Source organism: Dipteris shenzhenensis, chromosome 2, assembly GCF_047967505.1.
Source record: "Dipteris shenzhenensis isolate YYH24624 ecotype China chromosome 2, Dip_SZ_1.0, whole genome shotgun sequence".
Lineage (NCBI taxonomy): Eukaryota > Viridiplantae > Streptophyta > Polypodiopsida > Gleicheniales > Dipteridaceae > Dipteris > Dipteris shenzhenensis.
The window spans coordinates 57,588,989-57,601,866 of record NC_141597.1 but is presented as its reverse complement, the minus strand read 5'-3'; the positions used below and the strand labels follow the sequence as shown (position 1 = coordinate 57,601,866).

Genomic DNA, 12,878 nt, shown 5'->3' with positions numbered 1-12,878 from the left:
AAACCATTAAACTCAAAGATGTCAGCCAGCTTCAGAATCCGAACAGCGGTTCAAAAGAGTTAGAAGCATGATAAGTATTTGGAATAAAACTTTTCGAATGGATTACAAATGGTTCTTGATCATAGCTGGAAAAGGACTCTTTCTACACAAACTACTTGGGGAAACTGGCGTTCTGTCGGAGTACCAAAAGGTAGCAGTAATACTAATTCTTTTTAAAAGGCCTATTTGCGGCTACTTGAACAAAAATTGCATCTATGAGCACAACATCCACAAAAAACTTCAAAAAGGCCTGCCTATCTGTGATTACTACTTTCAAAAAACTTTAGCCAAATAAAAATTGCATCTAAGAGCACAACCTCCACAAAAAACTTGTGTACAATTAATAAAAACAATATAAGCAGTTCCATGAGATGCCTACTTAGTGAGTCATCCTGGTGTCAAAGATAACATAGCTCATCAAATTTGTGCTTTTGAAGCTTCACCAAATGACTGACCTGTCAGATTTTCATCAAATCAGCTAACAAGATAGTATGAGGTCCAAGTCATACCATTTCAATAGAGCACCAAGCAGAAGCCCTAACTTAAGAATTGAAGTAACAGGAGCTGGGTCAGTCGATTGGAATACAGTCTGAGGACAAAGTTAGAAACTGCTTTCCCTTGATTTAAAGCTTATTGAGCCAAGGGATTGATCTATTAATTGAATAACATACAAGTACCTACTGAAATAATAAAGTAATATAGAGAAACGTTCCATTCATCAACATTGGCTATATGATACATACAAAGCAATACTTCCTGGTAACTTCATTACATAATCATTTCCTACACACGATATCAAGAGCACATTGCCTTTTCTATTGTTTCTTGAAGCTCCCCACTCTTGTATGCCTCTGCCAACATACATTGACACCATAGAGTTTCTTAGTGCTTGAACTTTTTAAAATTGCAGATATTTCAATAAAAATTCAGTCCTGAGCGGATTGGGAGGGAAGGGGGGTGGGAGAGACAGACAGACAGAGACAGAGAGAGAGAGAGAGAGAGAGAGAGAGAGAGAGATGAAAAAACAAACACCAAAAGCAGACCTGGCTGAACTAGGAATCAACCCAACACACTATGGTAACAAACGCTATTCATGCCCATCATCCCCCTCCCCGGCAGGAGAAAAAAGGGAAATAAAATCAAAATCAAGCAGGAGGTGCAAAGTCACTATGCAAGTCTGCAAACTTGTAGAACATATAGCTAAACATAAGAAGAAATAGAGCTGCACATAAATCAAGAAGCTTGCATCAGTGTGTAAGTGGTAAGACATCATGTAAAGAAGTCTTTTGAGTTACTAGGGAAAAGCAAACCAAAATGATCTAGACTTAGAAAATGTCTGTCAAGAAAACAAGTAAAAGGGTACGTTATTCACCTAGAGTAATGTCACAGCCTCCAAAAAACTCTCCGTCAATATAGAGCTGAGGGAAGGTAGGCCAGTTGGAGTAGATTTTCAAGCCCGTGCGCAGCTCTTCATCCTCAAGGATATTAACAGTCTCATAGGGTGCTTTCAATGAGTTTAGTACTTGCACCACTGTGTTTGAAAATCCACATTGAGGAAACATTTTGGTGCCCTTCATGAAAAGTACCACCTTGTTGGATGATACATATTTATCCAGTGCTTCCTTCAGTTCTGGTGTCAATGCTATAAGATAAAGACGTACAAACATCTTAAGAACTTCTGCTGCTATAATGACAGACTTAACACATAGAGCAACAATTCAAACTTTAATCTGGAAGTTACTCCTTTGAAGCATAAAATCCAATGCATTATATCATAGATAAAGGAAAGGAGAGAGGGGAGGGCGAGGGCGAGGGGAGGGCATGGATTGACATCTTTTTCTTTGTAGTAGAGTTAAAAGAGAGTCTACATCTATGTACAACAGAAGATGAGAAATCACCAAAGAGAGGGAAGTTGTGAGGGTTAAATCTACAAAAGACCTAAGAGTTCCATGTAAGATTTGGGGGGGAGAGAGAGCAAGAGGGTGAGCTGAGAGCTGAAAGCTTGAAAGCTTAGTTGCAATAGAAGAGTGTGAGAGTACAACTAAAAGAGTGAGAGATAAGATTTTGTCCTAGTGACAAAACCTTAGTAGTAACTAACCATAGTTAGTGGACTAATTGCGGTTAGGGGGGAAAACCTCTTAAAGAGGAAAAACTGCCCCTAACTAGCTTATTAAATTACATTGGTCACTGCTGAATTATATCTATAATTCTAACACCCCCCTGCAGTGCCAATGTCATGTACAAGGCTGATTAATCACCAAACGGATATAAATTCAGGGCACTGCGAAATGCCTCAAACTTTTCACGTGGTAGTGCTTTGGTGAAAATATCTGCAACATTGTCATGTGTGGACACAAAGATCATACTGATCTCTCCTGCATTCAACTTCTCTCTGACGTAGTGATAGTGAACCTCAATGTGCTTCGTGCGAGCATGAAACACTGCATTCTTTGCCACTGCAATGGCACTCTGACTATCAGTGAGAATTGGAGAAGGACCCTCCAATGACAGATGAAGATCAGCAAATAGACGTCGCAGCCAGACACATTCAACTGTTGTTGGTGAAAGCTGCCCTGTACTCAGCTTCACATGATGAGGTAGCCACTGTAGATTGTTTCTTGCTCAGCTAGGAAATATGCTCATGGGCTTCATTGCTGCTCTTTACTTGGGTGGTGATCTGCACATAGGAAGGCCCCACATCAGTCAATGGCTAAACTGATGAATGCCCCCTTGAGGGGATCCTTTTATAGGGACAGGGCGCCCCCAGTCTGACCGATCAAACTGCTGCTTGCGGCTGATCAGACCTACACACTGGGCCAACCCAGTCTGAGCATATTATCTTGCCATTGGCTGACTCTGCCACGTGGTAGTCTGCCTGACCCAACCGCAGGACTGCCGACTGCAGTCTGTACTTAATGAACTGTACTGCTGACTAGTAATTGCCCCAACCAACCTGTACTTGCTGCTGTACTGCTGACCAGTTCAGCCTATAAATTGGCCCTCTATAAGCACCTATACCTGCCTTGTCCAGGCCCTGTAGAACAACAAACTCAGGTAGGTTTGGTGACCCATGTGGCTGCCTGAGAACTAAGTCAAGAAGGACGTGCAATTGCTGCCCAAATGGCAGCTTCATGTGGCAGCCTCTCTCAATCCCGTATGTATGCCATTGGCGAATGTGGTCACAATCTACACCTAACATTCTGTAGGTGTCAACTCCCATCGCACTCCTCATTTGGGGGAAAGCCTTAAGAACGTGCATCAGCCCTTCTCTCTAAACTATCAATTCCTCTCACTAAAATCAACTCTCTCTATCTTTCTCCTCATTTAGGCAATTCCGGAAGGTTACTAGAGAGCTTTTACTACTGAATTCCAATCTTCTTAAGTTCTCATCCACTTAATTGAAGGATTTCGACCAGCAAAGCATTTGCGAATCTCTGCGATGCAGTTTTAAGAATGACAAGGCATTTAAAGCTCTTAAAGAACAGGCTTAATGTTGCAGCAAGCTTGAATCGTTTCAACTGTGGTTTCAAGATGTAATTTCATGGAAAAGGCTGATGCTATGGCACTTATTCATATTAAGCACATATTTGTCAATATTCTGGTCTATTTTTAAGTCTCAAATGTTAGGTAGAGTTGAGTCGAATTTATTCCGAGAGGACACGTATTCGAGCTGCCTCTCAGCACCGCCCCCCCCCCCCGCCCCGCCCTTCCCTTTCCCTCTTGTAATAAGGCAAAGATTGGGCCAAGTTAGTGAGGGTTAGGGCTGATTTGGCTAGGGGATATTTAGGCCTAGAGAGGGCCAAAAAGGAGGTACAATGGACGTTCCTTCTCTCTCTCTCTCTCTCTCTCTCTCTCTCACACACACACACACAACCGTATCATACAGTTGGATCTACTCCAGGTTACATATCACGGACTTGAGGGGGGAGAGGGGGAGGGGAGAGAGTTTTCCACCATGATCTAGTTCTACTGTACTCAATTCTTGAGTGTCAGAGGATGGAGTGATTATCAGGCCCCAGTATCTGGAGGACAAATGGGTCTCACCCGCACTAAGGATTGCCATCTGACAGATGCAAATCTCATCCCATAAGTTGAGGATCGAGGCAGGGAGAGCCATAGGCACACCTAGAGAGCAGTGGATATGTAGGTTATTCACATTGATCTAACATCAAGCAAGTTGAGCCTGAATTGGCGCTTATAATGGGATTTGGATTGTTCGTTCACGAAGCCTTGTTAGAGGTGGAGACAAAGGAGCACTTCTTATGCACTTGCCCCACCTACTATGAGGTCCGAGGAGGTACCACTGTCTCTTTCAAGAGTAACACAGGTTTGTGTCACTCTCCCAGCTGATCCACTTCCATGACCAGGTCTCCATCGGCCTCTGTTTGATGAAGATGCGACGCCACAGAGAGACCTTCCTGCAGCAAATCAAACTACAGGAGGTGACATTGCCACAAGAGACAGATCGAGCATAGCGACATGTCACCGACTTCTATGCCTTTGAGTCAGCCCCACAACACAATGGGGTAAAGGAGGAGGAGATAGTCGACATGAGGGCAGCATGAATCAGCAGAATGAGACAGCACGGAGCAGCAGAGCCACCTCCCAATTTTCAGATACTAACCAGACACGCACGATAGAGGTACAACCCATCACTGCTCTAGTTGGAGGAGACCCTCAGAGACGAGATGTCACTCGTGATATGGCCCACCAAAATAAAGAGATCATAGAGACCATGCTCCCGCCACAATGAGAGACGGCTCAATAGATGCACATACGAGACGTTTTCATGTCCCATCGGAGAGCCACTATGACGCTTCGATATGTACTACTCATTCTACCCCTTTTCTACATAAGGTGCCACAACACCCAAGGAAAAGTAATATATCACACCCTAGTTGCATGCATGATGTAGTATGTCCTTTTTACAAAAAAGGGGCGTTGGTGCCTGACCATCACCTGACAAATTTATTCATGAGGAGGGATGGATTGTAATGAAGACCAAGATCCAAGTAAGTGAGGGTTTGGGCCAACTTGGCCAGGGGATGTTTAGACCTAGAGAGGGGCAAAAAAGAGATACAGTGGAGAATTACTCTATAAGTCCACCTCCCAACCCTTTGAACTTATTGTTCGATGTGGCATCTAATCCTTTCCTACTCTCCTTCCTCCTCCTACGTGCTTCTCTCTCTCTCTCTCTCTCTCTCTCCAAGTAAGGTTTCATTAGGCTGTAGCGAGCAAGTTATCCTTGTCTATCTGTCCTCACTTCACTACAATGCCTCAAAAGAGGCACCAAGGTAGCTAAGTCAGTCCTCTCGTTTAGCAGAAGATCTACACCTACCATGTTGTCACTCTCAATTCAGAGCAATGGGACTGAGAAGAAAGCACACGGCCCTAGGAAGGTACTACTGATACTGATGTAGAAAAGAAGTAGGGGCAGATTTAGAGAAAGGGGTAGAATGAGCGGAAGGGAGAGAGAGTTAGGGGAAGAGCTGAAGAAATGGGTATAGAGGAGAGAGAGAGAGAAGAAGAAGAAGAAGAAGAATATATTATCGTCCTCTGAAGACCAAAACCGGCCTATGGGACCTGAGCAATACAATATCACAAGTACATGAAAGCTCCTCCCGAAGATGGGAGGGTGGAAAGAGAAACCACCTTCTAGGATTCAGGTGGATTCCTATGCTTGAAGAGCTTATACACAAATGTTCCTAAAGCTGAAGGTGACCCTTTATGCAGCAAATCAGCCAGTTTGTTATGTCCCTCAAGGAGGTGATTGAACTCTTCCCTAATGTGTGCATAGTGAGGGCATATCATTACCATGTGTTCTTCTGTTTCAACCATACCTTGATCACATAGTTGGCATATTCTACTCTCCCTTGGCATCTTTTTCCATCCCCCTGTTTCTATTTGCAGCTGGTGTGATCGGGTGCGATGTGAGGCTAAAGCCCTCCGTTTATGCACTGCTATAGGTGTACATATGTACTTCTGCGTTGTTGTCTCCCTTCCTGTATAAATTGGCAGAGAGAGAGAGAGAGAGAGAGAGAGAGAGAGAAGGCACATAGGAAGGCCTGCTTCAAAACAGCTGTCTTTTCAAAAATTGTGTCTCTCTGCCAACTTGGATGCATTACATGCCTTCTATCTGCATTCTCTCAAAGGGCCAATGGGTTTACTTGAGATCTCTAAAGATTCTCAAGTAATGCTTAGTTCAGGTCTATAAAATATCTTCACGATTTTGTGGTCCTTTCTTGATCCTTAAAAAGATCGACGACGTGCCTTACAAGTTGCATTTTACCTGATGGAATTCAGGTATAGCCACTCTTTCATGTCAATAGACTAAATGAGAAATTGTGTGTCTCTAAGGATGACCTTGCACGACTCAAATATCTAACCATTCATGTGCCCTATGAGCCGGAATATCTTTTGGATTATAGGGATAGACAACTCACGAATAGGGTTGTTCCAAAGAAGAAGGTAAAGTGGAAAGATCAATCAGAAGAGAATGGTACTTGGCAAAGCATTGACTCTCTTCAACACCAATTCCCAAAGTTTATGTCTCAGTCCTTGTCTAAATAAGGGAGAATGTTATATCCACGTCTAAACATAATATACCTACATAAATCAAAGAACATTCCCAAACTCATCCTCTAAATACACAACATAATGCAGTTTCAATCTCACGATAGTCACTCATAAGATTGAAAACCATTAACTCCATCACCCATAGCAAGGACTAGCTACTATGACATCCCCACTAACATCATCAGCGCCCAACAGTAGGTGTAGACCATAGTACAAAAATATGCTCTTACACATACAAATCCACACACCCACACATACTTAAGCATCCGTTTATACAAACTCTTCGTACTCAGTTTTTGTCGGCACTCCGGAGGTGAAGGGAAAACTCAGCCATGACGAACGTCTAAACATAACGTGACTATCATGTTAACCTAGTCTCATGTAATTCAAACCCTAGGCTAGTCAGAACATGATGCACCTTTGGTACAATTAGGATAGTCTTAGCGTTGAGACACCTAAGACACCCTATGACTATATAAACGTGATCCTTAGCTCATTCTAGGCATTCTTGGGAGTGGGGTCTCTTGAGAATACCTAGCTAGGATGGAACCTGTCTAGGCTTATGAATCCCTAATCACATCCACGCACAGATGGGGAGGTGGTATGGGACACATACTCTTATCAATGGTTCGAGGTTTGCCTGACCTCTAGCACAAAGGTGATCCTTGAGAGAATGTAGAAAAGGGGGTAGGGGCAGATTTGGAGAAAGGGCCATAGACTAGCAAAAGGGGAGAGAGATAGGGGAAGAAGGGAGGAGAAGGGGTAGGAGAGAGAGAATGAGGTAGGAAAGAGGGGAGAGATTGAGAGGGAGTAGGGAGAAGAGAGAGAGTGAGCGAGCGTAGGCAGGAAGGAGAAAGGGTGAGTAGATAGGATTAGATGTCACATCAAAAAGTGCATAGTAGGGGGTGGATGGGGACTTATATACTCCCTCCACATATTCCACCAAATGCCCAGGAGCTCACACAGTGTGGTGTGGGATGTGGAATCACAAACTTCTTAACTTATGTGCATAAAATAGATGTGCAGACTCATCAATAGGCAATGAACCAGCCAGATAGAGAAACCACCAAAATAATATATTTCCGTCCAAAACTATGGACACAATACAAAAGAGATAGATCCAGAGTCCCACCAATGGTGTGGTCCTCTAATCTTACCACAAGGTACTTCTCCTATCTGCTGGCTATCTCTAGACTCGAGCCCACGTGCTCCTTGTCGAGCGTCCGTAGACTCTCTGTCCAAACTTGATCTCTACACATTGCTGCCCTGGATGTCAGCCGAGGTGTGCAGCCCTAACTCAGCTTGTCTGCAGCTCTTCAGCCTCCTATACACCTCCTGGATGTAGGCCCTATAGGTACTGATCTGTGCTCCAGTCTGCTGAGGCTCTGCTGCTCCAGATGATGATCTCAGCAACCCTCTGCCCTAGAAGACAGTCTAGGTTCAGCCTCTCCCTGGAGCTAAGTCTGCCGCAACACCTCTCTCCACTTCCTATGTAGAGGCCCAAGGATGGTGGATATGCTGCTCCTTTCTGCTCCTCCAAAAGCTGCTAGGCTGGATGATCAAATGAGGTCTGAGGCCTCTCCTTTTATAGGCCCCCAAGGGGCTGTCATAAAACCGACCAACCAGCCTCATCCTGGCCGACCAGACTGCCCGACCAGTCTGCTTGCTGGCCGACCTGGTTGGCTGGTCCAACCAGCCCTATAAAAGGGCCCTAGCCAGGCCCTTTTGGGCTGCTGCTAGGCTGCCCTTTGTTGCTGCTGTAGACCCTGCTGCAGGCTGTACATCTGCCCATAGACCCCCACTATGCTGCGCCATGCTGCAGCCCTTTGCCGGCGCCATGTCCTGCCCGTACCCCTTCCATACACTGCCCTGCAGCAGCCTGTACAGATCCGTACAGTGGCTGACGTCATCGCGCGTTCGTTCCTTAACGGAGATGCTGCGCAGATCTGCTCTGCTCTGTCCTTGACAGTCACCTGGCCATTCTCTGCCAGATCTGCCCTCGAGGCAAGCTTCCTTCTGCCAAGTACTCTCCTTTCTTTGTGTGAGGTGCTGCCCATGTGGCAGCCCCCTCCCTCTTTCTTTTCCTAGGTTCACCCCCCCCATGCTCTCCTCATATGGGGGATTACAGATGGGGAGGTGACCATTTCTTTGTGTGAGGTGCTGCCCATGTGGCAGCCCCCTCCCTCTTTCTTTTCCTAGGTTCACCCCCCCCATGCTCTCCTCATATGGGGGATTACAGATGGGGAGGTGACCATTCCAACAGAGGATGGCCGGACATTTTCACTCTTCCTCAGATTCCCCGGCCTCCCTCAAGTGTACCATCGACTCTTATCTTCCATTGGAGCCGCTTTCGGGATGGTCACGGAGATCCCCCCCTTCCTAGGATGCTTTCTTCTGCAGCAGAGGCAGTCAGATCGGACGGGGTACCACATGTTAGGGTCGTTGTCACTGACCCTAACCTTACGGATAACCACATCATGCTCCAACATCCATATGGCTCCTTCTTCAAGCAGAGTCGAGATCGCTAGGAGACAGGATCAGTGTAGGATTTGCAGGACCCCTGGGCACTTTGCCAGGGATTGCCCAAGGAAGAAAAAAAGGAAAGGACCTAAAAGATCCACGGGTGTTGCACCTCCTAGCACCACCTCGGCTAGACCTACTTCACGTCCTACCTCACATCCTACCACGAACCTTCCACCTCTCGCCCAAGACCGTCAACTACAACCTCTCGTCCTGGACCTTCGACAACACACACAGGACCTTCATCACGTCCTGTTCCAGTCATCCCCCATTGGGTACCAGTCAAAGTTGTTGAGCCAACTCCACATCTAGAGGCTACTAATGGCACCACCGACCCTCCCTTACAGGCAAGAGATATACATGTTGTAGTTCATATGGCTCCTTCTTCAAGCAGAGAGTCGAGATCGCTAGGAGACAGGCTCAATGTAGGATTTGCAGGACCCCTGGGCACTTTGCCAGAGATTGCCCAAGGAAGAAAAAAAGGCAAGGGCCTAAAAGATCCACGAGTGTTGCGCCTCCTAGCACCACCTCGACTGGACCTACTTCACGTTCTACCTCACATCCTACCACGAACCTTCCACCTCTCGCCCAACACCGTCAGCTACAACCTCTCGTCCTCGACCTTCGACAGCACGCATGGGACCTTCATCACGTCCTGTTCCAATCATCCCCCATTGGGTACCAGTTAGAGTTGTTGAGCCAGCTCCACATCTGGAGGCTACTAATGGCATCACGGACCCTCCCTTACAGGCAAGAGATATACATGTTGTAGTTCCTTGTGCTGATACGTTGCTCGTATCTCTACAGATGTTCATGTGAGACTCTCTCCTAGGGAGCAAGCCTTTGCTAAAGCTCATCTTGTACTCAAGGCTAATGCTGCTATTTTGGCAGAGATCCATCAACAGCAGCAGCCCCCCTTCCCTCTTGTTCCTACTTTTTCACCTCTTGACACAGGCAAGGGGATTATTGATTCTACTCCTTCATATGCACGGATCCCCCGCAAACCTATGCCAAGAGCATCCTTCAGGAAATCCTTTGCAATTCTGGCAGACATGGCAGAGTTTGATTTAGAGGAGGAGTTTGTACCCTCTACCCTTGGGGAGCGCTTCATTCAGAACACCATGGATAGAGCTTCCCCCTCTGCATGTTTAGAATATTTTGACCACCCATCTAGCCATAGAACTCAAACATGGTGGGAAACAACAGACGTTCCTCCATCAACGCTTCTAATAATCTTGGAGAAAGAGTAAGATTTGTCTGCCAAAATTTGCACTGGTGGAGATGATGTCCTCTAAACTCCCAAAATCTACTATAATCAAGACCTCTCGACGACCAATCTCGTCATAGAGCCAGGACATGGTGGGAAATAAATGTGGTTCCCCCCACCAATCTTCAATCTCCTCAATGGCAACGAAAGTCAGTTTTACGAGAGCGTAAGATATAACAATGACAGCAATGTGGCCATCTCCTCGATACAATAATCGCAAATTATACTTGCCATATGTCTCAAAGTCTAGGAAATCACCGTGTCGTCTTTGACTATCCAATTCATATTGTTTTGCTGCCCGTTACCAGTCCCAAGCTGCTTCCTGCTCATGTAGCTACCGCCTGCAAGAAAAGTGGAGTCCTAATACTTCTAATGGGTCGCCCGATTTCAAAACTTCAAAGCTACCAAACCACGAATCCATTTCAACTCCAATCAATGAATTGCTTGTAATTTCTTGGAGAAAATTCCCATGAGTTCTTTGCATGCTTGATTAAGCTTAATCGCAAGCATTCGTCAATTGCAATAATTCTATTTAATCAGTTTAATTCATCATTTGAGCAAGAAGCAGCAAATGAAGAGAGAGCGAGAGCTTGGAGCAAGCAGATGAAGCACAGAGAGAGAGAGAGAGAGAGAGAGAGAGAGACAGCCTAGAGCACCTTGAGGCAGCGATCAAGCAATCAAGTGAGCAGTTCCCCTCTCCTCCTCGCTCACTCCTCCCCTCTCTCTCTTTGCGCGCCTGCCAGGGGGGCTGCTATATGTATGCTAGCTTCCTCGAGAAGCTGCTGGCGGCAAAAGGATTAACACTACGACTTAGGTTAATCCACCCTCGCCTGCCCATGGACTAATGCTAATTGTAATTTCTCAATATCGTGGCGCCCTATTGGGAGCAGCTCAAAGTTTTGTGCAAATAGGAGTAATCAGTACAAACCAACAAAGTGCCCCTCTTTAAGATCCTACAAGGAGGAGAAGAAGGCTTGCAGCTTATGAAAACATTAATGCACTTTCATCTTAATGGAGATACTTCCCCATATCAAGACTAATGGTCTATTGATGACTAAAAGTGGCATGTGCTGCAATATGACCTGGCCTAACAGTTGCTTGCATATGGTGCGCGTGATTATGTCTTAAGTCAATACCCAAATAGGACCCGTTGCTTGAACTAATCAGCCCAAATGTAACAAATGCAACGTATGACATTGGAATCGGACCACCTGATACTACGGTTCAAGAAGAATGACTGTTGTTGGTATAAAGGCTGTCTCTGTCGAAGGGCAGCAAAAGGAGAAAAAACACATCGAGATAGAGTAAAACAGGCGAAATGATAAGTCGTCTGGTCCAGAGGCTCTTAGATGATGATACCCTCTGGATCAAAAGTGAGCACATCGAGTAGAACTGTATCTATACAATGAATCATTGTCATGTATATTCTCGTAAGGATGAGTTGTTCTAATTATGCTTAAGAGGTTTATACGGTTACGTTGGTATAACAGCAGCTGCCAGACCAAGTCCAGCTTTCCCAGCTCATACAGAGCATTCTCAATCTAAGTTACAAGCTACGAAGGGCCTTCTCCTTGATCGGAACACAAATCCTCCTTACCCAAATGGAGGCATCTCAATCATACATAATTTGCAAATCTCAGCTTACCCTAGAGTCACCGAGATGTACGGAGGTCCGCAAACATGGGAACAAGGGCCCTCTCTCTCTCTCTCTCTCTCTCTCTCTCTCTCTCTCTCTCCGCGCTGACCTTGTATACCAGACGGATAATGACTCACCTCCAGTGCTTCCTGGGGCGCCACCAATGCTGGATCGGCACGTGAAGCGTTTCTGCGGCCGCCCAAGATTCCAAAAGAGATGCTGCGGGTCTGAAACGTGAACAGACTGGAAGCGTTGTGTGAGGAGAGAAGGGGAGAGAGAACAAGAAGACGAAGGGGACACGACAAGGGGCACTCTAGAAGAAGCAATGGGCAGACCCCAGACTGAAGAGGTGGTGGTTGCCATAGCCCCTCAAAACTCTAGCTAGTATGGATGGGAAGGGACGGGGAGGTCTTAGTGATGATTTTCTCCTCAAAGGGAATGGCATCTATTGGTTGATGCTGAACTAACTAGTATTTGGCCTCTCTCTCTCTCTCTCCCTCTCTCTCTCTCTCTCTCTCTCTCTCTCTCTCTCTCTCTCTCTATAGGTCCCCTATGAGACTAAAAATGTCATTTTTAATTAATCAGGTAGAGGGAAATGGAGGGAGAGGGGAGAGGGGAAGAATAATCTTGTATCTAGAAACTGAGATTCTAGGTCCCTCTGGAAGTTTCGAGCATCGCTCTAGTTCTATAAGTGAAGGCGCAGAGTGCTGAAGCTCTCTCTCTCTCTCTCTGTGCACTTTCCCCTAGTCCCTACCTCCACACCCTAATGCGTCTTCGAAATTCCTCTGCAACATTATGCTTCGTGTCGGAGTTCCTGCATTTAAAGTGCCTTACATTTGA

The 12,878-nt window shown here is 45.8% G+C and overlaps 1 protein-coding gene across 1 annotated transcript; it reads right to left on the bottom strand.

The window, feature by feature from the left end:
- Positions 1–391: 391 nt before the first annotated feature.
- On the bottom strand, positions 392–12,510 carry LOC147905036 (uncharacterized). Its single transcript, XM_087396582.1, has 3 exons — positions 12,176–12,510; positions 1,412–1,681; positions 392–890 (listed from the first exon to the last, which is right to left on the bottom strand). Exons 1-3 carry the CDS (start codon positions 12,399–12,401, stop codon positions 835–837), a joined length of 552 nt encoding a protein of 183 aa, XP_087252708.1. The 5' UTR covers positions 12,402–12,510; the 3' UTR covers positions 392–834.
- Between the last annotated feature and the right edge of the window lie 368 nt (positions 12,511–12,878).